The following is a 24,064-nucleotide window of genomic DNA, read 5'->3' as shown; positions in this document are numbered from 1 at the left end:
CCACCTACCATTAAACTCGGATTACAGTCATGAAAAGGAACGGGAGTAGCTTACTCGCTGCCACGTTCTGATGTGGTTCTTTCGGCCATTGATGTCCTAGTGCAGCTTTCGTTTGTTTCTACGTACTACATGTTTCTGTTGGCCATTAATGTCAAAAGGCCTTTCCATCAGTAAACCAATAAAATGCCTCTGATACTGCAAGCTTTAATCAGTAGATGCAAATGCAATCCACTTACTGACTTGATAGGCTAACTACTGTATTTGTGGACTCCTCCTAAGTCAAGAGGCTTATTAATTATTAGAACAAATGCAACTCCACTTGTCCCTCATGTTCTCCTCTTCTTCGTATAGAATAATAGCTAAGCAATTTTCACGTCGCATGGGTCTAAAAATTGATATATAAGTCTCACCAACACCTTGTAGGGTTCGACAGTAATATTCAAACATAATATAATTCCATAACGTGCTCAGAGATGGCCTTAATTTTTCTTTTCCCCCTCGATTATTTAATCAATTAGTAAATTGTTTGGCCGGCAGAGCCAATGACTCCAATGACAACCAGCATGATTAACTATCAGTCTCTTTTGAGGCTGATGTGATTGAAATAGGCCATTCTTTGGATCAATGGAATGCACATCAAGTCGTCCATTTCTATCTGAATGATAAATATCATTTTGCATCTCTCATTCTGCTTTTGTCTTATCAGATCACTTTTATTATATATATATATATATATATATATTATTTTCTCTTATCAGGTCATACAGTAATATTTTATTCATCGGATAGGATAGGAAAGGACGTAGAGAAAGATACTCCATGTGCATGAAAAATGAAGAGATATATCAATTACTAATAAAAGGAGAGTTATTGATGAAAGCTTTTCTTCTAATGATGGTATGTATATTCATCAAATCACATTGAAGCTCCGAGTCTTGTCGAATACAAACTAACCAAGATGGTTAATTCAAATCCCTGACATGATTATCTCAAGTCAAAATAGCATTAAATTTCCAGCCAAATAGCTTTACATCACACAATTTTAGGTTCTTGCTGTATCCTTGATTTCTTCTATCCATCAATGTTCTTTGATGAAGCACCATTTTTAGACTTTGGGCTTTAGGGGGGCCAATTCTATATATATAGCTGGGGGGCCAATTATTAATAACATAATGATATCTTGGAGCTGGCAAAAAGCATCTGGATTGATTTAGGTGGGGTTTTTTTTCTTTCTAAATCAGTTCATTCTGAATGATGAGATAGATTACATGAGGAGAATGACCAACCTGTTATGCTGCCAACAAACTGTAGCAAGTTAAATACTGATGAAACCTAACACGGTTATAATATTTTCACACAAGTCTAAGAGGAAAATATTACTCTTGAATTTTTCAGAAGGTGCCTATTTGCTGCTGCTTCTGAACTACAGGAGATTAGTGAGAAAACCTCTCTAGTTTCCCACACTGTTTCCAGTGTTGTAGTTGAGTCATTGCTTTGAATGATCTCCAATCAAGATCTCTTATCCACGCAAGAAAGAAAAGAAAGAAAACCAATTTTCTACAATCTTCTATTTGACAATCCATAGTTGTTTGGGTACAAGAATTTGTTCTTCAGTTGATGCCACTAGTATCTACCTGCAGGAGATACGACATGGATGAGCTATTCTAACATCCGCCCAGGCCCTCAAACATCTTTTAAACCGACACACAACTTTTCTCTTCGGTGTTTACACCAATCTAAAGCAATCAAACTGAAGAAAGGAAAACATAGATGCCAAGATGTGTTTGGGATGACCAGGTGTGCCTCTGGATCAATCCTCTTATCCTCCATGCAGCTTGCTTGGAGGCAGCAGTGCAATCACTCATTCACACTTGGCAGCAAGAGAAAGAAACAAGGAAAGAGAAGCAATTTCCGTATACAGACTGTCGTCTTGGGGTGGGGGCGGCTGGGGTTCTACCTTACATGTGTTCTTTATGTAACTTGTAATCCCTGCTCTCTGGGTAATTCCATCTCGAGTGTCGGTTCAGAAGGCAGCTGCTTTGCTTAGCTTCATCAACTTCTCCTTCTCAAATCCATTATAATAATCTGTCCATATTCTATGGGCAAATTGATTCCTGGCTTTGACTATTCTCTTCATCATCAAAACGATACATCCAACACCATCTCAGACTTCTCACGAAATATTTGTTGGTCTGGTAAAAAGCCTCAAACAGTTTGATTAGCTTGTTCTACTGCTCTTAAGTCTGACATTTGCTTGACTCTTTAGGTTCATGATGCAAATCAATACGAGCAAAATGGGTGTCAATATGTTTCTGGAAATTAAACGTTAAATGCCTAGAGAACTTCATGCAAATCTAAGGTAGATCAGTGTTAGCCATTTTCTTGACTCTATTTGATGATGCGAACCACCTTGCAATAATGAGTTGATCTGTCACAATCATTGAAAGACACAATACTTATAGTCCTAGTCTTTGCTACAATATTTAATCCAACTTAGACTGCTAGAGAAAATATAACCAGGAAGATTCAGCAATCATTACCTTTAATTTCTAGAGATTAATTCACTGATATTCTTCCTAAAATTACATATGGTAAATTCATGACAATTATTGTCTTACGTCCTCCCATAAATGATTGCATTAACCAGAAAAACTAGCAAAAGACTTCCCCAGTTTTACCCAACAGTATTCATGACAATTATTTTTTTAATTCCGACCATAAATCATTGCATTAACTAGAAAAATTAGCAAAAGACTTCCTTAGTTTTACCCAACAGTTTACCATGATAAGACCCTAGTATAGCAGTACATATAGAAGCAAAATGTTAGGTAGAATGCTAATAGCACACACACACACACTCTCTCTCTCTCTCTCTCTCTCTCTCTCTCTCTCTCTCTCTCTCTCTCTCTATATATATATATATATATATATATATATAGTCATAATAAAGATGCAGCAATCCAATGGGCGTTGAGATTGATATATTTGGACAAACAACTGATGGCAGTGGTCAGCTTTAGAAAATGATGTTCATACTTGTCAAGTTAGATTTGTACTATGATACTTTTCATTTGCCTAACCATCACTGTTCTTAGCTTTGGTACACAGTTTTGAATTTTCTAGACTTGATAAGTTCTTGGTCTACATCATCCACCTAAAACTTCTTTCATCTTTTGTCACTGAAGCTTAACTGACTTCTGCAAACTACTATGACCAATGCACAGGGAAAGGTACATTAGTTCGGTATTGTCTCAATGCACATAATTAGTTATCTTAAAGAAGTGTACATAACCATTGATTCCCCTTCACATTAGCCTCTCTTAACAGCTATCATCAGGAATCAAAACTTAAAGTCATCACCATTACAAGACTAATGATAGTTATCATATCAATCAAGCAATCCAAAACACCATGTATATATAAAACCTATAGCAGAAAGAGAAGCAAAGGAACACCTAGAATTGTCATCAGAAGAGGAGATATCTCTCAAGAAATATTTTGTTTCCATATGATCTTGGACTGGAATTCCTATCATGACAATAATTGTATGGCCTCTGTGATTTTTTCTTTTTCGTTCAAAAACTACATAGAGCCATCCGGTTCGACAACCAAGGTAAGAAATTGAATCCAGGGAATCCACAGTCGCAGCTATGATTCAGCAGATGGCACAAAGCTGTTGCCTTCAACATGTAGGTGTGGGCGTATTGACAGGGACATGAATCTAAGAGGATTCAGATACAGAACAGACTAATCCTTCCGATTTGCCCTATAACAAAAAATTCCACAAAAAAAGTAGTGTATTTTTGTTACTTTGTACAACAAAATCTCGGCCAACTCCACCGATACTTTACAGGGACGACATCATCCTACGCCTCCGATACTCCTTATTGTTCGACGACGGCTCCATCACGTCGGGGGCAAACCTCACCTTCTTCTTCGGCCTGTTCCTTTCACGACCTATCCAAGTTCGATTGCAGAGCAAACTAAATGCTTGTACGTGGCCTAAACGACACAAATCGAGGAGGAAGACTAAACCGAGAGAGAACTCCACTTATCCACTACTCCCCAAACCAATCAGCACAAGAAGCAGTTCTCGAACATCTCATCAATGCAGTCGACATGAGGGCAAAACAAGAAGCGGAATCAAGAGACAGGTGGCGAAGACATACCGATTTCGGATTCGAGCTTCTTGATGAAATCGGAGGCGAGGCGCTTGTGGATCTGGAGGACGACGAGGGCGACGCTGCTGGAGACGGCGACGACCACCATGAGTCCCATGCAGTTGGAGCTCTCCATCTCCTTCTTTGATATCTATGTTATGCCTTCCTGGTTCCTCTTCCTTCGAGCAAGACTACGAATCCATGAGGACGGAGGAGGAGGAGAGAGAATTGGATTTGGATTGGGAGAAGCGCTGTGAATGCGGGAAGGGGATGAAACAGGGAAGAGGAAGGGCCGGGAAAAGCAAAGGGTTGGGCTACATTTAGACGAGGGAGGACACGCTTTGGAATTTGATGAATCTTCGTTTGACTTCGTTCCAACAATACTCTCACCACTCATCGGGCGATTCCCCAATTCCTTCGCTGGTCTTTGATTGGCAAGAGATTGGAGACCGTGCGGGCCCGGGTAAATAACTCCAATCGCAAGGCTGGTGTAGAAGATGAGTTGGACTCGTTTGGCATTTGCTGAATTCTTGCTTGACTCCGTCGAGAGGCCATCGTACGAGAGCATGTTACTCGCCCCCGTACCTGCTTTCTGATCCCCCGTGGGACCCACGTAGATGATTGAGTGGGTAAACGGCTGGGGTAAAACGCGGTTAAGTTTAGACACAGAACGAGTTCTCGTTTGGCGTCGTGGCGCCCCCAAAAGGAGAAATACTTGTCCTTGCGTGAGGACGCCTTGACGTCGAACGGTACTGCTGGGCCCATCCTAGAATCCATTAACGGTTTAGGTAGGTGAAACGGGTACATGTCGAAGAGGAGGAGAAGTGTTGTCCGGAAGACATTCTTAACTGTCTCTTCGGAGGGACGCCACCTCGGCCGTATCGTCGGGTGAAATGAAATGACCCAAATGCCCTCCTATGAGATATTCTTCTTCTCTTTTTTCTGGGTTGACTCATTTCGATTTGGATGTTGATGTTGACCGGATCAGTTTCCCAAAAATTTGATCCATGTAATTATCTTCATCATTCTAAAATAAACAAATAATGCTGCTAAAAAAATATTTATTTATTTAGTTAGCATGTGTCACCATAATAAACACAATTTATTTATTTGTTTGTTTGTCAACATGTGTTGACTTTGGATTTCCAAGTCAAACCAGTAAATTTCATCATCTTAATCCCAAAAAAAAGGGTTAATAGAACAAATGCAGTAAGATGATGGGTTAAATATCATGATTTTAATATTAATATTTTGCTAGTGGTCTAATCCATGCATTAATTATATGTGACCAAACATGGAGGTAGGGAACACACTACAGAATGAAGTCATAGTGTGGGGATTAAGGTCAAGAGGACCACAAAACCTTCACTATCTGGTTAGCACACATATCACACTGTATACTATCAGAAGGGTGGATCCTTCTAGAACTGAAAAATGTCAATAATGTGAGGTTACAGTGAGCTCGCATGTAATTAATGTGCCTTCAACTATAATGCAGTGCCAAATTTCAAGCTGAAGTTTGACACAGATGCATGGATAGCATTCAGTGTCAGAAAAGTTTGGGACCAGATGTCTTTGGAGGACAGGACCACACAGTAGATTGTGAGCAGAGCAGAGATAAGAAACAGTACTGATGTAGGACAGGAAGAGGATGTGAACAGTAGAAACAGAGCATTCTTGAATTTTTTTTTTCTCTTTTTTTGTCCTTTTTTAAGCTGTATCAATCAATTTAATGAAACAAAGAAGAGTCATTCAGCATGCGATAGACCATGCCATATAAGATTAGAAATGATCAATGCACGTCGTCTTACCTTCTTTAAGAAGTTGTACGAGTTTTTGTGTCTGTTCCTGATTCCAAAGTGAGCAAATATTGAGGTATTGGAAGATGGTGCTGATGAAATGGACGATGAGGTAACATGCGCAACAATTTAAGAACAGTGCAGCTGAAAGAGACTGTCTGATCCTTTTTGATGGCTTGTTAGGGTTTAGTTGGAGGTGAGAAAACTGGGGAGAGGTTGAGTAAAAACTGATGAAGGTTTGGCAGGAGCTCAAGGGAGTAGAACTGAACTGTTAAAAGAGGAAGAAGAAGAAGATAAGACACACCATAAGAGCAAAGTAGATGATGACTCTCAGATCTTATATAAGACATCAGACCTTCGAATCTTGATTCCTATGAGTTTAGAAAATGTTTCTATGGTCCAAAAATGAAAATTTGATGGAAATTATCAAAAATGAGATCTTTGAATTAGATCAATGCTTGAATTCACAGTAATTTGTGTTGGACATAACATAAACTATTGTAACAGTTACCAAGATTGTAAACTCATAACTGCAGTAAATGCATGATTCATTATATTTCAGCAAATAATGTGTTCTTGTTTCTCTCTCATGAATCTCTTCTGCACAAGGAATGAAGGTATCTCTTCCAAGAACCAAATTTTACACAGTACACTGCACACAAAATTTTATTAAGAGGGCTTCAATAACAGAGAAAAACTAATAGGTAAGCTCTAATATCAAGCATTTGAGATTTTGAGGGACACTAAAATCTCAAACATGATGGAAAAGGAAATATAGAACATAACATGAATACATATTTTTCTTGCTGAGATGTAGACTAGTCTCCAAGCATTTTACACATGGATGCTGATTCCAGACACACTTGAACCTTTTTTTCTCAGCACATAGAGATGTGCTAATTATTAGGAGACACTCCCACACTATATCATGAAGATGAAGGTGATCATCATCTCCCAACACAATTCATGTGGCTAGAAAACGTAGGGAATCAAAGCCTTGACTTGTTTAGGGAAGTTCTCGAATTTGGAGAGGTACCATCTCCTTGTTGCATGACTCCTGCCCATCAAGTACCAGAGTGTCCCCAGTGCAAACAAGAAGGAATACAGAGTCTGGGAGATGAGGCAGAACCCAATGAAAATAATTATCTCGAAGAGGTAATGTGGGCAGATGACCAGTCCAAACAGGCCACCCTTTGGGATTTTGTATGTCTTGTCACCCTTCTCCCTGAGCTTGGAAAGCAGGTGATGGTGGTAGAAGTTGCCTGTGATCCCTACCAGGAAAAGCACCTCCCCTGCAACCTTCAGATCCAGTTTTGGCCCTGGCATTCCCTGGGTGAGATACTGAGCATAGATCATGCACACAGTGCCCGTGAAATAACTTAGGGTTATCGGGATGACTGAATCCAGCATCATATTTCCACTGTATTGGTGGATGAACAACACCTGAAAGAATAAGCAGCTCAAGAGAACATAATCAAGATAGAGATGTATACGATTTTTGCAGAATATAGGCATAGATTCGGTGTCACAGAGACGTATAGGATTTTTTTCTTCCCTTTCTTGTGTTATTTTAGTAGATAGATAGAGAGAGAGAGGGGGGTGGGAGGGGGAAGAGAGTTCTCCATAATATTCCATCAACTCCTGGCTATGCATACCTCGAAGTCTCTCTTGAAGAAATGGACGGCGAGGGCGAGGGCAAGCAGCCGGCACCGATCGTCGGCGACGACGGCGGGGACCGCGAAGGCGGCCGCGGCGGCCGCCAGCGCTGGCGTGTAGAGGAGCAGCATGCCGACGCGGCTAGAGACGCGGATCTGCTCGCCGGAGGGGCCCGAGCCGGCGTTCCAGAACTTGGAGTACTGCAGGTGTTTGCCCCAGGCCTCTGAGAGGCCGAAGTAGACGAGGGCGACGCTGCTGATCGCGGTCATGGCCGTGATGATTGCCGAGGGCGGCGGCGGGTAGAGGAAGCCGGACAAGATCGACATCTCCTTCCTTCCCTACAAACACGATCGATGAAGAGAGAGAGAGAGAGAGAGCGTGCGCTTCGTGGCTTTAAGAGGGCGAGCACGCGAACCACATAGCATTGACATTGGATGGATATTTTGAAGCGACTGACAGGATACAGGAATATTGACGATGTGGCTCTAATAGTGTTATGATGTGATCATTCTGCGATGTCCACATGGCAATAGATTCTTACCGTGCAAACACGATCAATGAAGAGGGAGAGTGTGCGTACGTACGTGGCTTTAAGAAGGCGAGCACGCGAGAACCACATGCCATTAACATAATAGATGAATAGTTGATGATGAGGCTTTAAGACTGTTATGATGTGATCAGTCTGCGATGTCGACGTGGAGTTCGGTGGACTTCAGTGTTTGATTGGAGATGCTTCCCAGCTTGCATCCCCACACCATTATTTGGTATATAATGAAAATAAAACAGATTGGTTTTTTTTATATATAAAAATATCATTACGAGTTATATGGATTCCTATTATTTATATAAAAATACATTAATTAATTCGAATATCTTAATAAAGACATAAAAAAGGAAGAAGATTGGCATTATTCTGAATTTTCACTTAGAAACTCAAATTAGATGCCTCAAGAGATACCCTAGCAAAAATGAGACACAGAACAAAACATTATTCTCTCACAACTAGGAAAAGGAAAAGAAAAAGGGGGGAAAGCAAAGAAGAAGAAGCTCAAGAAACCAACATGAGCAATAAACTTAGTTCCAGAAAATAATGTAACCTGCATGATAGGATCAGATATCCATCCTACAGATGGTCCAACTTAAGACTTCATTATGTAACCAAATGATAAACAAACAGTGACCCTCTTAGTATCCATATACACATTACATAAATAGAAAAAAAAAGGTACAGAGAAATTACACAGGAGCACAATTGGAACAGTACAATTTCATCATCAGATTGAAACCAACATGCTTTTCGAATATCAATCCTAAGAACTAAAGAGCAACCCTCCCCAGACAAGCTCATGGTTTACTTGTAAACCATGTGGAACACCTCCAAGCCCAAAAAACGATTACAAGAGTAAAAAAAAAAAAAGAAGCAAACTTGGGACTCAAACAGATCCTCGCGAAAAATGCACTCCCAAACATGATGATTTGGTTAAACAATATCATGATTTACATTTATCTTATTCACTTTGAATTCAAACAAGTCAAACATAGTCAAATTCACCCATGTGTTCTTGTGACACACTTCCAGTTGCTGATTCGATGTGTCTTGTCTAAAAGCAGCAGCAATCCAGCATTGTTATTAGATGACCCAAAAGAGTACCTGTTGTAACATCCAAAGGTATAGCACCATCACTTGGCTTTTGGATTAAAAAAGGAACAAAAAAGATGAGAATGCTCACATACTTGATTCGTGATGCCTTCTTTCTCCAGACAATAAATGACACTATCAACTGAAACAGGCAACACAAGACAAACATTTGGCTTCAAGGCAACAAAGCTAAAGAACAAATAAGAACATATGCTTCCTAAATTTAATCAACACAGCTTCAAAACCAAATAGGATTGAGAAAAATGCAGTTGAAACTGAAATGCAGCCTCAATGGGTTTTAAGTAATGTAGGACATTAGAACTTAATCAGAGAACACTAATAACATTTTCAGTGTTCAACGCCACCACTGAAAGTGGTGAATAACAAGGGAATATGCAGTAAATAAACAGTGAATCACAAAACACCAAGTTGAAAGTTCTTCTAGCATTTGTTTGCTCATCCTAAAAAACCCAAGTCATGACCACATGCAGATGCATCCCACTACCTGCCACTAGCGTCCAGCCCATGGAGTGAAAACTACTGGTAAGTCTACCCTAAGATTAGGGTCCTCTTTTGTGAACAAAAAATTAAAGAAAAAACCATCCATTAAGTAGAAGCCCATCCAGTAGTGTTCCTTCCTTTCATTTTATTAACAGCAAAAGAAATGAAATTCTACTTTTTAGTGAATTACCACTGCCAAGCAATAGTTATTGAAAATTTTGAGTACTTTTAGCAGCATAAAATTTCGGACAGAAATATCATCAAAACAGGAATGCCTACAATCATGCCATCCCTTGCAAGTTTCTTGATTGTAACTGACTGATGTTGCTCGCTAAGTCAATTGACAGAAGTTTAAAAGGAGCCAATCACTGAGAATTTCTATTTTGCCAATTTCATACCAGTTTAAGAGAAAAATAAGTATTTTACTGGCTTCTCTCCTAAAAACCCCAACTAATGCCCTTGTCAATTTAATAGATCTGGACACCACCAAACAAATCCTCATGTAAGATTGTTGAAATCACAAAAACTTGCTAAAAAGGCATGATATATAGTCAATTCCAAACAAATTTCATGCAACTATTTTACTGCAAGAAATGTTGTCTTTGGTTTCAAAAGTTGCACCATAAATTTTGTTATGATGCATGTTTGCATTCCAACTTCTGCTTATTATGGTATACATTTTAAGCATAGTTACTACTGGTCCAGCAAAGTAATTATCAATATTATCAGTATTACATAGCCTATTTTGTGATAAAATCACTTTTTGATAATTGTGTAGCAGGATATTTGCTTTTATACACCTTAATATCAAGATTTTTTCAAATACACTCCCTTTAGTGTTGCCTCATGTGGCCGAACTCATCTTAGCAGAGGATGTGGTGCTCCAGCAGTGACACTGTGGGCCTGTCTTCCTTCAAAAGTACTGACAAAATTTCTCCCAACCTCTTTCTTGTTTTAATTTTCCCTCTTATTTCCATGTAAATCTAGTCACCACTCTTTTAAGTTTTAACAATGTTTTGATTCTCAACCTGGGCTCCAGTTGACAAGTAAACTTTTTTTTTAAATACAATCATCTCAAAATTTGGGATGGTGATTAAATTTAACTAATTAAAAGGATTAGGCCATTGGCATAACTCTGTCTGATGAATGTATTAACACCAATGGCATGCCCATGGAAAGAATATTGTGGAACTTGCTTATTGTCTTTTCTCCCTGATGCATAGGTCCCCTCTTCCTGTGTTTTTTTAACAAATTCAAGACTTAAGCCACACTCATCAAAGCAGACTTGTCCATGATGAACAAGCCACACTTCCTACTGATGTATAAACCTACCTTAACAAAAAAGAGAATCTCAATTTCAATCAGACATCCGAACTGGGTTAAAATTACCACTATTGTCACAGAGGAGTGATGACTCTTGCCGGAATAACTCGTACAAGTGTAGATTGATCATGTTGTAAACATTAAGGACTTTATTACTTTCTACAATGTCATGTATCATCTCTTTCTGAAACTCATTAACATCTTCTTGGTCCATGTCATTCTGATGCCACAAAAAAAATAAATATGATGACAGAATATTTTTTTCAGAAAGCAAGACACTCTAATGGCCAAAGAAAGAAATCAAACATGCATGAAAAAAAGGGAACATAACTGCAAATTATATTACCACTAATCAGAAAATCAATGTATATAGCAAGAACCATTTACTCTAGGTCCATCACACAGGTCTTATACTAGATAGGTATGTTGAAAAATTAACCCAGGAAACTTCCAATACCAAAGCTTCCAATGTTGGAGATAACAAGCATAGTTAAAACTTAAACGTGTCACGCACATGAAATTGACATATTAACTGACGAATCATTAGTCTTAGGCGCGACAAAGACAATCTACCAACTGCTTTTGAAAGGTCTCACTGTCACAGAAATTTTACTAGTCCCACTTGTGTAATCTTCTTATTTAAATTTCATTTTTTTCTCTTTTTTTCTGTAAACATGATTTCTCAGTATAATTTACTTCTTTAAATTTCATTGCTTCTCTACATTCTTCTGATGCTTTCAATAAATGTAATACTGTTATCTCTCCACAAATCCAAAATTTGGGCTACAGCACCCAAGGATAACAACTATGTGAAAAAGAAATATGCTCTAATTTCCCAAATAAACCAAATTAGTTTGATCAAACACTTGGAAAATATTACCTTAAGCAGACCAACGATGGAGAAATTCGCAGTCGAAGATTTCTTCTTGACGATCTTACTCTCAGGAGCCACCTCCCTGTAAAGCTGCTGTGCTATCTCTCTGAGCAGCACCAATTGTGCCTTCTCTGTTCGCATGGAAATGATGGTCTGCCGCATCGACTCCCTATCTGCCTCAAGCGCCTGTAGCCTCATGTACAGATTCTTTATATCTGGACTCCCACCTTCTAATCTTCCATCCATCTCCCCATTCTTCTCCTCCTTCACTGGCGTGTCCACACAATCCTCGGACACAATGACCATCGGAACTCCATGTACCGTATCTATGGTGTACACCCTATCGGCCATGTCATCAAAGCCACTCCCGTCGTCCAATGGTTTGTCCGTTGAGGCAGGAAACTCCTCGCCTTTTGTGAGCCCTGGCAAATTCTTGGCCGACACAGAGCCATGGCTATCAGCAAGCGAATGCCTGGAATCGCTGAGGGGCCGTGGCGATTCCTCGATGACACCCTTTTCCATCAGACTGATGTCGTCTGGATAGGCTTCGAGCTGGCATATACGCTGCTCCAAATCCTCGAGGTCTTCTTTGGCCTGCGGTGTCTCCACAGAAGCATACTTTTCGAGATGAGGAGCCTCATCATAATGGTCCTCTTCGTGTTCGACATCATAGGGCAGGGTGCACTTGAGACGAGGGTAATCAAAGGTTGGGAACTCGTCCAATTGAGGAGTCCAAGCGTCGTCTTTCGCACCACTGGTGGAGGCAGGGGCAAGATCGGCACCAACGGCATTGGGGTCGATGCCGTAGCTGAGAAGGCGGTGCGCATAGGCCTGCAGCCGGAAGGTGAGAAATTGGACGGCCTCCTCGCGCTTGAAGAGGAGATCTTCGAGGGCAAGAATCTCCTGCTGATCGTGGTCCATCTTCTCCTCGGCGAAGCGCTTGAACTGGCGGGCCTCCATCTGGGCCTCGGCCTTCTCGCGCTGGAGACGGAGGATCATGGACATGGCCTCGCTAGCGGCGGAGGCGGCGGCGTTGCGCTCCTCTTCGAGCTCCACGAGCAGCTCGTGGATCGACTGCTGCTGGCTCGCCACGGCCTCCCTGAGGGCGGCCACCTCGTTCTCGACCTCCACCCTGGCGGCGACATCGCCGCCGGCCGGAGAAGGGGCGGCGCAATCGGCCGACGCCTCTGGGTCAAGTCGGCGTTTTATGGAGCGGCGCCAGGAGGGAGAAGGGGACCGGCAGCAGAAGGGGCAGGCGCAGGGGCAGAGACGGGTATAAGCGGCGGCGTCTGGTACAAGTAGGGTCTCGAGATCCATGATGGACCGGGGGCGAGCATGCGATCACAAAGGCACGATCTTTCTCGACGAAAACTGAGGAAGCAGAAGCGAATCGGAATCGGAGATCGAGTTCTTCGTTGGATTCCTCCGCCTCTTATCGATGGATTCGATCAACAGAGGAGCAGAAAGGAAGCGGGGGCGGAAGCGGTCTCGTCTTTGTTGGGGGTTTTGGGAAGCGACTCGGAACGCGATGGTAGGCAATCGTACACACGTCCGGTCGGGAATGCTGACGTCGGATGAAGTCGATAAACAACGAAGGGATAAAGCTGAAGGAACAACTTACGCCACAACCAACGACACGAAGATCGTTGGAGGTGCTGTACACCTTTTCGGCCCGGGCCACTGTTTTTGTAAGCCTAATCACAATTCATAATTAATTAAATATATTTAGTATCTTAATTATTATATTTTTTTAAAAAATTATATTAATTTTTTTTATAAAAAAAATATTTATTAAAATAAAATATTTTATTTTTATATTATTAATTTTACTAATAAAAAATATCGTAGGATTTACTATTTAGCACATATTGAATCTGTCATTTATCATCGAATACATATCGTATTCTCATCAATAAAAATAAATAACATGAAAAAAAATAAGATTAGATGTTTAAGTGTAGATCTCAATATAACTTTTAAAAGTAAAAAAATCAATACTAAATATATCTAATTAAATTACAATGAATAATATATAATTAATCCTTTTATTTATAAAAATCATGTGCGACGAACAGCATATTACGGGTTTATCCGAATCGAATTCAGATATTTTCTTATTAGATTTAAGATCCAATTCAAGTCAATCGAAATAAAATCCACATGAATCGTACCTTAAGTCGTAACTTAAGTTGAGTACTGGGATTGGGATTGGGATTGGGATTGGGATTGGGATGGGTAGATAGGAATATATCCTGTGAAAGATACCGAGGCATCAGAACCAACTACATCAGCCAAAAATGATCAATGGATAGATGTTTAAGCAACCCAAGGGAGATTAAAACAAATCTCAAAATAAATCAAACAATGAATCTATCTTCTTTGGATACATATGTTTCCTAGTGAAATGACAATGTGATCCTACTTAAAAGGATCCCACTCCCAAAGTCAATTACATTATGATATCATCAAAGAGATTTATGTTGTGGCATAAATTTGTACATGATACTAAAAATTAATTAATATCTGGATGGATGGGCACTTTTGCTAAATCTTCTGCTTTATCTTCAAGAGATTTTCTTTTGATCCACTGGTCACAACTTTAATATGTAAATGTAAATGGGCCAATCATGAATGATACTTGAAAGTGATCATTGGACAGCTACTTGATATGAAAAGAATTTTGAAGTTTTAGTATTATATATAGTTTATCAACATAAAAAAGTTTCATCCTTTGTGTTATGGTAAAAATATAAATCAGATCATATCTCATCTACATATTTAAGCTTTTAGATTTTTTTTTGAAGATTTAAGATGAGGAGGTCACAATATCCAAAATCTAGACACTATGATATGATCTTTAATATATTAGAGACAATCCATATTTAAATAAATTATTTTTTTTCTGCTTGTATTAGTGTCCGATTTTATTATTCATCATTTGAAAAAAATACTTTCTCAATATTCAAAGTGGTATAATAATTATAAAAATGCTGGCATGATCATTTTTACTCCATCAAATCCAAGACTAAATAAGCTGCAGTCATACTAAACAATGCATCTGTCTCTTTTGAATATATATTCTTTTTTCTTCACTTGCTCAAACATAGTTGGCATAATAAACATTTATAATCATACTGGATAAAAAAATACTCATATATGGCCTACATGTACATATGATTTTGTTTCATAATCAATCTTGGATTCTTTAGATGTTATGTGCTTTAAACTGTTGTACAAATGAGTCTGACAATAGCTGTATCTTTCTTTCTTCCTTGTCTGAAGGAATTGCTGTGTCACACTTGACAACAAGAGGTTATACTTTTCAGAATCAAACAACATCACATCTGATTTGGACTGGTATTTCAACTTGTTATGTTCTTTTGTTGGATAGAACTCAACCATCAGATGATGGCCCACCTATCACTGGGACATGTCTCTCACTTGCTATTATTACTTTGGACATGCTCTTCTTTTCTGCTTTCTCCACAGAAGATGCTTGAGATGCATGAATGATCATTTCTTCCAATTGTTAGCTGCTTGTGTAGATAATGATGCTGCAATATGATCAAAACTTTTGAGTTGTTGCTTATGATTGCTCCTCATAATGATGTTTGAAGTTGGGGATCTCACCTGCAAAAGTTCTAATTCTTGTGCCGGAAGACAAATGATTTGAGTCCAATCTCATCTATCAGTTCAAGCTTTTAGAAAGATTTACAGGAGTTAAAAGGTTTTTTTTTTTTTTTGTATCTTTCATATTTAATTATTCAATATTGATTCAGCAAATGGTCATTAAAAACTAAATCTAGTTATAGATTAGTATGCAGTCTTAGTGTGTACTTATGTGTTCTCTGCATTTTATCATATCACAATATAACTGAAGCGTGCTAAAATGCTACTGAACAAAATTAATTGAGAATATAATAAGAAAAATGTGATTCTCCAGCTCAGGCCAGTCGAGGGAAAGAGAAGCATCACATGATGGAGAGTCTGCATTGTCTTTTGGATTAGCTCTCAGAGTTCATCATTTATGGATTTTTTTCCTCTGAAGTTTGTGCTCTCCACTTTGTTGTGGCCCCTTCTGTGTTGATGACAATGTCCAATCTCTTTCTTTGATATCTTTAAGGGTTAGGGTTCTGTTACAGCCAATCAAGCTGAAAGCCAACAGTCATGAGGACACAATTATGTTGCTACAATATCTCTGTGATAGTTGTCTGCATTCTGATGTCTCTTATGATTAGAGTTATACAAGGCTAAAAAGATTGAGAGCCACCAGTGATGGGTGTCTGCAGTAAGAGGTATCAACCTCTTAGGATGAGTGAGGGTTTTGCAAAGCCAAACAAACTGAAAGCCACCATGGAAAAAGTTCCAATAAGAACCTTCTTGTCTGTAAAGGCTCTAAGAATAGTTAGCAACCAACAAAGTAGAATCCAATTCTTGGCATGCACTCCAAGGAAGCTATAACAGGATATCCAACACTGACATTTCACCTCAGATCTTGAAATATGAGGAGCAAAATTATAACCTAGTTCTACTTTTCTAGCATTCCATAGTTATATAATGGAGGGTGAAGTGGAAGATGATCATGAACTTATCTTCTCCATTGTATTTTTGGTGTGCTTTACAATTTGCAGCTCATCTTATCAAACTAAATTCTTCTTTTTTTTTTTCCTCAGTAGAATTCTTTAATTGTTGAAAATGTTGAGGTTGATGCTGAGAACTAAATCCAAAATGAGAAAGAAAGATTTCACATCGTCCGGAATTCATTAATTACTGTCCTTCTGAACTTAAGAGGGCGACTTCTCAACCATGGCTCTTACCATCAATCAAACATGAACACCATATGCCTGCAGTTACCGGCAGTCAAAGTTCTTGTTCTTCTGTTTCTTTCAGGAAGACGGCGAGTGCAGTGAGAGACCCAGCACTTCAATTCATACCCCGCAACTTCAAGCCTATCTTCTCCCATGTCTCAGCTCAGCGGGGAATAACAGATCATCACTCTAATGGCAGAAACTCGACGAGTTTCAGCTGCACACATTCTGCAAACGTGGTGGGCTTCTCAGTCTCATCCTTATGTGATGTTTTGCTGTTTCATGCGTTTGTCGGAGAAGACAGTGGCCGTCAGTGTTTGGATGTAGATCATTAACCCGAATCCGAGATGGTTGTCGGATCGAGTATGGGTTGCTTGGCCTGGCAGGTGAATCCGACCCGATAAGAGTGCACTCGTGTGTCCTGTCGACTATTTATTAGGGGCAATTTCGTCAATAAAAATATCGACACTGCTACGAGGAGGGCGGGAGAGAGAGACGCCTACGAGAGATCGAAGGGCGAAAGCCTCTCCGGGGGGATCAGCTCTTTCGCTCTAATGGCAGTGGTGAAATCCGCAAGGGAGAGAGCATGAGCTGACATGTCCGTGAGACCGCCACGCTTCGTAGGGAGAAAAAGGAGGGTGGGTTTTGTCGCCACCCGCCTTCCGCTCCCGGCCACTTCCAGCTCGGCTTCCCCAGATCTTTTGGCGTTTTCGCCGTCCAATTCACCCGTGATGGAGAGAGAACCCGAGGAGGTAGAGGAAGGCTTCTCTGTTGCCCTAGGTTGGCGTTTTTGGATCTGGATTGGAGGACGCAATGATGGTCGAAGGGATTTGGGACTGTAAAGTTGCGAGTTTTGGAGTTCATGTGGAGAAAAAGAGTGAACTTTGTTTCATTTTGATCCAACTGGAGCTGATTTAATTCTTCGAGTGGCACCGATTCTCCGTTTTACTGAGGCACTCAAAAGTTGCGATTTTGATTCGTTCATCCTCGGTTTCTCCTACACACACTTTTGAGGCATACTGAACGAAGGTATGCTCCATTTCTTTGTCCTTAATAGAACAAGATGCAGGCTCCAAATACTATCTTTTATAGTTCTCTTGCAGTATTTTGGTGCAGAAAGCAGGGATATTGTTGAGAAAGATTATTGTGCTTCAGCTGCTAGTTTTGTTCTGGGCAATGTCTCCAGGAAGCTACATTGCTTGTCTGCTCACTCTATTCGTGGTTTTGGTCCTTGTACCCAACACAAATGAGCTGCAATCATCAGAAGCTTGGTCCCTGCTGAGAATCCAGCGACTTCTAAACTATCCATCTGTCTTGAGCAACTGGAGCACCAACACAGACTTCTGTAATGCCGATCCAAATCCATATCTGACAGTCGTTTGTTATGAAGACAGCATAACCCAATTGCATATAAGCGGTAGTGAGAACTCTCCGCCTCTTCCGAGGAGTTTCTCGATCGATTCCTTCTTCACTACCCTCACTCGGCTCCCAAACTTGAAGGTCCTTTCTTTGACATCACTAGGCCTTTGGGGTCCCCTGCCAGCAAAGATTTCTCGTTTGTCTTCTTTAGAGATCGTCAATATGAGCTCAAATTACTTATATGGGGCAATTATTCAGCAAGTTTTTAGTTTGGATAACCTCCAAACTCTTATACTTGATCATAACATGTTTAGTGGCCGTGTTCCTGATGCTATAAGCAAACTTCATCTGTTGGCTGTGTTGAGTTTAAGGAACAATACCTTCAGTGGGCCTTTGCCAAAATCGTTTAGTGTTCTGGAGTCACTTCGAGTCCTTGTGCTGTCATCAAATAGTTTGTCTGGAGATCTGCCTGATCTTAGCCGTTTGACTAACCTCCAAGTTCTTAATCTAGAGAACAACTATCTTGGACCTAATTTTCCACGTTTGGGAAGGAAGGTGGCATCAATCATGTTGAGCAAAAATATGTTTGGTGGTGGGTTTCCAGCTAATCTTAGCTCATATTATTTGCTTGAACAGTTGGATGTCTCTTTCAATAGATTCGTCGGGCCGTTTCTGCCGTCATTGTTGTCTCTCCCTTCTATTCGATACCTAAATATTGCTGGAAACAGATTCACTGGAATGCTTTTCCGAAACATGACATGCAATGATGATCTCATGTTTGTGGACTTGTCTTCAAATCTTCTGTCTGGGAAATTGCCGACATGCCTGACTTCAGATTCTAAGAACAAGGTGTTTCTGTACTCCTCAAATTGCTTGAGAATCAAAGATCATAGTCAGCACCCATCCTCATTTTGCCAGACTCAGGCTTTAGCTGCGGGAATACTGCCTCATAAAGAAATGAGAGTATCAGGTGGAAGAACAGCTATGGCGGTAGGTGCAGCCGGAGGAATTGTTGTAAGTGTTTCCTTGGTCGGTCTTGCAGTATTTTTTGTGCTTAGAAGAATAAATATCAAGAGGCCAATGAAGAAACCTCCAAGAAGAATAGTAGAGCATGCTTCAAATGGCTATCCTCCCAAGTTGCTGGCTGATGCAAGTATACCCTCCATCCCTGCCTCCCTCCCTCTATTTATTCTGTTATAGACTGCACATATGTTGTTAACTTAGTCAAGTAGTATTGCTAGTTGTTTCTGTACAGTGGTGTGGTGTTATAGTCCATGAAACTTAGTCCTATGTTTGCTCATGCCTCTAAAAAAGAAAAAGAAAAAGAAGAGATTTAGCTGGATAGTAATGTCTTAAATTTGTGCAATTACTAAGTTTCAAGTATTTGGTCTTAATATATATGAGGCCATTGCATATCTGTTCCATTTATTCTATGTTGATGCCACTCATTTTTCTGCTTTATAATATTGATTTTGTACTTCTTTCAAAGGGTACATATATCAGACAATGAAGCTGGGAGCACTTGGCATACCATCTTATAGATCATTTTCGTTGGAGGAGCTTGAAGCTGCTACAAACAACTTTGAAACATCAAGTTTAATGGGAAAAGGTTCTCATGGTCAGGTATGCCGTTACCTCATAGTCTTAGCATCATGTTCAAACATATGCTTTTTAGCTCAGATGTTTTATACTTTAAATGTATCACAAACAACTTCTTTTCAGTCTGCCTATTCGTGCTTCATCGAGTACTTGCTTATATTGCTGCTTTGTCGATTACTTGCTTAACATTTTTTTTTTTATGTTTTTGTTATGTGTTTTAATGGGTTAATTAAAACACAATTTTCTGCTTCTGAGATTTCTATGATTGTTTTTATCCTGATCTACCCAAATGTTTGTATCAGAAGCCATGTAACATTGATGAATCAACCAAATTGTTTTTACAATTTTAACATTGTACGATAGCCATGCTTTCTAATCGAGTCGTGTTAGCCAGATTGACTATCCATATTTAACCGATGAAATCATCGGCATCGACTAAAATTCAAAAGAAAAAAATATCAACTAAACGTATGGATGCTGAATTGCAATGCTTCTTTCACTTGGTATAAATGATTGTGACAGAAAATTTAGGTTCATTCGACTATTGTTTTCATGTATTTTTCTATGAACCTTCTGATTCGTCCTACAATTTATTTGACAACCCTTTTTATGTGACATCAGTTATACAGAGGAAAACTCAAAGATGGTTCCCTTTTGGCAATAAGATGCCTAAAGCTGAAAAAGAGCCAGAATTCCCAGAACTTCAATCACCACATTGAACTAATTTCCAAGCTTAGGTATCATCATTTAGTGAGTGCCCTTGGTCACTGCTTTGAGTATCACCCTGATGATTCCAGTGTCAGCAGATTATTTCTCATTTTTGAATATGTGACAAATGGAACATTGAGAAGCAATATATCAGGTATGAGGGAAACTTGGCCTTAGAAATATCCAATGTCATTTTTCGTTAGACAATTATGTTCTCTATGATTATAATCTTAACCTATTCCAATTATACAATTTTTTTTCAGTGGAAGGACATAAGTTAACATGGATGCAGAGGATATCTACTGCCATTGGCGTAGCAAAGGGTATCCAGTTTTTGCATGGGGGTATTATACCCGGCTTATTTGCAAATGATCTGAAAATTACAAACATACTTTTAGATCAGAACCTTATTGCAAAAATTAGCAGCTATAATCTTCCAGTACTAGCAGAGAATATGAAAGCCATGGTAAAATAAAGCTTCTGCAGCTTTCTGGCTCCTGTTAATTGACCTATTTGATCCATGCATTCTATCTGATATCCATCTTTGTTTTTGTGTAGGTACTGGCTGGAAGTTCTTCAAGTGGATCAAATTTGCTCGGAGAAAGGCATGTGGAAAGACATTTGATACCTTAAATGCTTAGTTAAGATCTATAGATGACAACAAAATATAGTAGCGTCCAACAAAGGAAACCGAAGAATATCAACTTAACAGATGAACAAAATGAAGAATCAAGGGCTTTAGAATTGGGCAATAATTTTATAATTACGATGTCTTCCAATAATATTTATGATCAAATATTTGAATGGAAAACAAGTGTTTTTGCAATCAACTTATGTTAATAAATTTTGAAGAACAAATATCAGTTAACTCGGAAATCAGGCTATAATTGGCTTACTCTACATGTTGTGCGGGTCAACTTCCAACACAGTTTATGGACAAAACTGTATCTACTTCCTCGTCTTATATGAACTTCAACATATAAAGATTGTCTAGAAACATTATATAGCCATCAAGCAGATTCTATATACTTGGTTCATTTATTGCTTTGCTCCGAAAACATGATTTTTTAAGATATTAATTTTTAAATTGGTAGAGTAAGTTGCATGCTTTAGTCAAGCATGTAGGAGCACAATCAGTACTGTGTTTCAAATATTCAAATCACTTGCATGAAATCAATGCTCTTTTACGCATTGCATGTCTGTATTTCTTGAATGAATTTATGAAATTTGTTTTATTGTTTATGAGCCCTCACTCTTATGTTATTGCATGCATTGGCATTGTGTCAGTTATAAATTGCATATATGATAGTATATGTGTTTTGCATCTTTGAATTATTTATAAATGTTGTAAGCATTTTATGACTTGTGGTCTTTTGCAGAACTAAGCATTTGGATACGATTGACATCTACGATTTTGGTGTCATCTTGCTCGAGATTGTATCTGGAAGACCAATCATATCAACAAATGAACTGGACATAATGAAAGATGAGGTGTGAACTGTTTTTGTTTTTAATGTATGTTTCATTTTTTTTTTATTGTTTGCAACTGCTTTTGTAGTATTTTTCAAAATTGAATAAGAAAATTTGGTTATGAATGTGAATTTGTGAAACATATTTTTTTGGATCTATTAAGTCTGCATGCTTCAGTATTCACCTTGAGTTTTATTTTTGTAGTTACAAGAAAACATTGTAGCTGATGGAACTGCGAGGAGAAGCATTGTGGATCCCGTCATAAGCAGGCAATGCTGTGATGAATCACTGAAGGTTGTCATGGAGATCTGCTTACGATGCCTTTCAGAGGAACCAACACAGAGACCTTCAGTTGAGGATGTGCTTTGGAACTTACAATTTGCTGCTCAGGTCCAAGAATCTTGGAGGGGAGACTCTCAAAGGAGTGAGGAATCATCACTTTCACCTTCCCAGCCGCCTCAATCACCAATCATACTGAATTAGGAACACGAAATATAACATGATAGTAAGTGAAAATCATGACATGAATTTTGTGACTGTTCAATTCAGTTAATTGCCATATGAAGTTGCTGCCTCTTTTATGTTGATGTATCATTTAACATGAACTTTGGAACTCTTTAAGTGTTTCCTCTCTTCCAAATAGACTAGTACGAAAGGCTTGTGTAATTTAAACCTGATGAGTACATGACCGTGATGCAATGTCCCCTAATTAAATCCCTCCCATACTGCACATTCGATAAAATTGTTGCTTTGTATGGTTTAAACTACAAGTGAAGTGAGATAGCATATTCTTCCAGAGACTGACGCTTCCAAGTTTTGATATCACTCTGTTGCCTATATTTGCTTTGTTTTGCTTTGCACATACTTTAGTTATCTGTTGATCATAAAGTCTTCAATTGATCAAACAGACGGATGAATTTTCTGGGATCCAAAAGTTGTCATTTCGGTATTTGCCATTCAGAAATTTCTTCACAACTTGCTGTTGTTAATGATTTGATAAATATTTTCTTTGTATAGGTTGATCGGCTTCTCATTCCCAAGCAGCTAGGATCAAGGATTGAAGCCTGTAAATGTGTCGGTCTGGACAAAACCGATGAGTGTTATGAAGATACCTATCCATCAATCACCATTAGATGGGGTCTTCAATATTTTTATTGTCTCAACCTGAAGTTCGAATCTAACTTCACCAGAGAAAGAAATCCTGCAAGATGAATATCAGATTTCATGTCTATCCTCAATTTGTATTTACCCTAGGAATATTCTTCTTCCTTTTCGACATGGCCCCATGTTATTATAAAAATTCAAACATGGGCAATGGCTAAGAACATCCATGATGTCTTACATGACTTTGCATTGGCAAGAGCTGTGTGCATTGGGTTGTCTTCTTATGATATCTTCTTCCTATGTGACAGTATCTCAGATCCGGCTTCAGCATACATCACTCGGGTTGAAACAATTCATGCTTCTTTTTAAATTCTACCTGGATCTGGAATATCAAAAGGATGATAATAATGATGGTTCTTGCCATGGTCATCAAGCTTGGCCACATTATATGGGACAAGGATGAGAACAGAGAAATAATTGTGTCATGTTTGTTTCCAAGGTAGCTAATTGTGACCATAAATTGAAAGGTGTTTTTTGCCATCTGATTTTTCTGAGTAAAAATTTCTATAAGATTTTTAAGAACACAACACAGCCAGCTTTCCTGTGTGTTCTGTGAATGTTTTGGTTAGGTTTAGAATTGTCTCAAATCATATCTGCTAACATTTTTTTCTTCATTTCTCTAATCTCAAACAGGACAAATCAAACAACTATGGAAAATGGAGAATTCATGGCACTTTTTACTGTATTGAGTTGGATGAAAATGAACCTATCCCATACTATTATAGATTTCCATCATACTGGCACACTGAATATTTATTGAACCCTTATCTGGAAATCACAGCAACCAATGCTGTGGATGTGCCAAAGTGGAAATCACTTTCAGATCTCATGTTGAGATATTTCCTGATGCTCACATTTAGCTTGTCTACTACTGGAGCAAAAAGTTAGATGAGGAATCATATCATCTCAAGCTGAATTGGAGAAAAGAACTCTTGCTAAAACTTGACCTCTGATCTTGAGAACATGCCCACTGCAAATTCATATGAAGCACTCTTTGGTTTTTT

The 24,064-nt window shown here is 39.0% G+C and overlaps 4 protein-coding genes across 6 annotated transcripts; 1 reads left to right on the top strand and 3 right to left on the bottom strand.

The window, feature by feature from the left end:
• Positions 1–1,545: 1,545 nt before the first annotated feature.
• Positions 1,546–4,466, bottom strand: LOC135611945 (uncharacterized). Its single transcript, XM_065107598.1, has 2 exons — positions 4,146–4,466; positions 1,546–4,029 (listed from the first exon to the last, which is right to left on the bottom strand). The coding sequence occupies exons 1-2, from the start codon at positions 4,294–4,296 to the stop codon at positions 3,848–3,850; spliced, it is 333 nt and encodes a 110-aa protein (XP_064963670.1). The 5' UTR covers positions 4,297–4,466; the 3' UTR covers positions 1,546–3,847.
• Positions 4,467–6,717: 2,251 nt separating this feature from the next.
• LOC135605827 (uncharacterized) lies at positions 6,718–8,035 on the bottom strand. Its single transcript, XM_065096334.1, has 2 exons — positions 7,615–8,035; positions 6,718–7,402 (listed from the first exon to the last, which is right to left on the bottom strand). Exons 1-2 carry the CDS (start codon positions 7,939–7,941, stop codon positions 6,932–6,934), a joined length of 798 nt encoding a protein of 265 aa, XP_064952406.1. The 5' UTR covers positions 7,942–8,035; the 3' UTR covers positions 6,718–6,931.
• Positions 8,036–8,864: 829 nt separating this feature from the next.
• On the bottom strand, positions 8,865–13,569 carry LOC135605820 (myosin-binding protein 7-like). 2 transcript variants are annotated; one of them, XM_065096327.1, is made up of 3 exons: positions 11,959–13,569; positions 9,346–9,396; positions 8,865–9,266 (listed from the first exon to the last, which is right to left on the bottom strand). In XM_065096327.1, the coding sequence occupies exons 1-3, from the start codon at positions 13,267–13,269 to the stop codon at positions 9,246–9,248; spliced, it is 1,383 nt and encodes a 460-aa protein (XP_064952399.1). In that variant the 5' UTR covers positions 13,270–13,569; the 3' UTR covers positions 8,865–9,245. The 2 variants fall into 2 exon arrangements, with proteins under 2 accessions (XP_064952399.1, XP_064952394.1); XM_065096322.1 differs by having other exon boundaries at positions 9,350–9,396; positions 11,959–13,567.
• Positions 13,570–17,272: 3,703 nt separating this feature from the next.
• LOC135605814 (probable inactive leucine-rich repeat receptor-like protein kinase At3g03770) lies at positions 17,273–23,052 on the top strand. Of its 2 annotated transcripts, none has more exons than XM_065096307.1 (9): positions 17,273–17,789; positions 17,864–19,272; positions 19,609–19,742; positions 20,340–20,580; positions 20,690–20,892; positions 20,985–21,031; positions 21,806–21,917; positions 22,101–22,401; positions 22,914–23,052. In XM_065096307.1, exons 2-8 carry the CDS (start codon positions 17,937–17,939, stop codon positions 22,377–22,379), a joined length of 2,352 nt encoding a protein of 783 aa, XP_064952379.1. In that variant the 5' UTR covers positions 17,273–17,789; positions 17,864–17,936; the 3' UTR covers positions 22,380–22,401; positions 22,914–23,052. The 2 variants fall into 2 exon arrangements, with proteins under 2 accessions (XP_064952379.1, XP_064952384.1); XM_065096312.1 differs by having other exon boundaries at positions 17,548–17,789; positions 17,853–19,272.
• The last annotated feature ends 1,012 nt before the right edge of the window (positions 23,053–24,064 follow it).

This window comes from Musa acuminata, chromosome BXJ1-2 (assembly GCF_036884655.1).
Source record: "Musa acuminata AAA Group cultivar baxijiao chromosome BXJ1-2, Cavendish_Baxijiao_AAA, whole genome shotgun sequence".
NCBI classification, from domain to species: Eukaryota; Viridiplantae; Streptophyta; class Magnoliopsida; order Zingiberales; family Musaceae; genus Musa; species Musa acuminata.
The sequence above is the reverse complement of the archived record's forward strand: the minus strand, read 5'-3'. Positions and strand labels throughout refer to the sequence as shown.

Bases quoted from the DNA above. Each gene is read 5' to 3' on its own strand.
- LOC135611945 (XM_065107598.1), bottom strand. From the start codon at position 4,296: ATGGAGAGCTCCAACTGCATGGGACTCATGGTGGTCGTCGCCGTCTCC. The intron at 4,030-4,145 runs GATTCCGCTTCT...CTCTCGGTTTAG, and splicing joins GTCTTCGCCACCTGTCTCTT to TCTTCCTCCTCGATTTGTGT.
- LOC135605827 (XM_065096334.1), bottom strand. From the start codon at position 7,941: ATGTCGATCTTGTCCGGCTTCCTCTACCCGCCGCCGCCCTCGGCAATC. The intron at 7,403-7,614 runs GTATGCATAGCC...TTATTCTTTCAG, and splicing joins TCTTCAAGAGAGACTTCGAG to GTGTTGTTCATCCACCAATA.
- LOC135605820 (XM_065096322.1), bottom strand. From the start codon at position 13,269: ATGGATCTCGAGACCCTACTTGTACCAGACGCCGCCGCTTATACCCGT. The intron at 9,397-11,958 runs GTAATATTTTCC...TGCCTGTTTCAG, and splicing joins CCATCGTTGGTCTGCTTAAG to TTGATAGTGTCATTTATTGT. The intron at 9,267-9,349 runs GTATGTGAGCAT...ATGTTACAACAG, and splicing joins AAGAAGGCATCACGAATCAA to GTACTCTTTTGGGTCATCTA.
- LOC135605814 (XM_065096307.1), top strand. From the start codon at position 17,937: ATGTCTCCAGGAAGCTACATTGCTTGTCTGCTCACTCTATTCGTGGTT. The intron at 20,581-20,689 runs GTATGAGGGAAA...ATTTTTTTTCAG, and splicing joins ATTGAGAAGCAATATATCAG to TGGAAGGACATAAGTTAACA. The intron at 21,918-22,100 runs GTGTGAACTGTT...TTATTTTTGTAG, and splicing joins TGGACATAATGAAAGATGAG to TTACAAGAAAACATTGTAGC.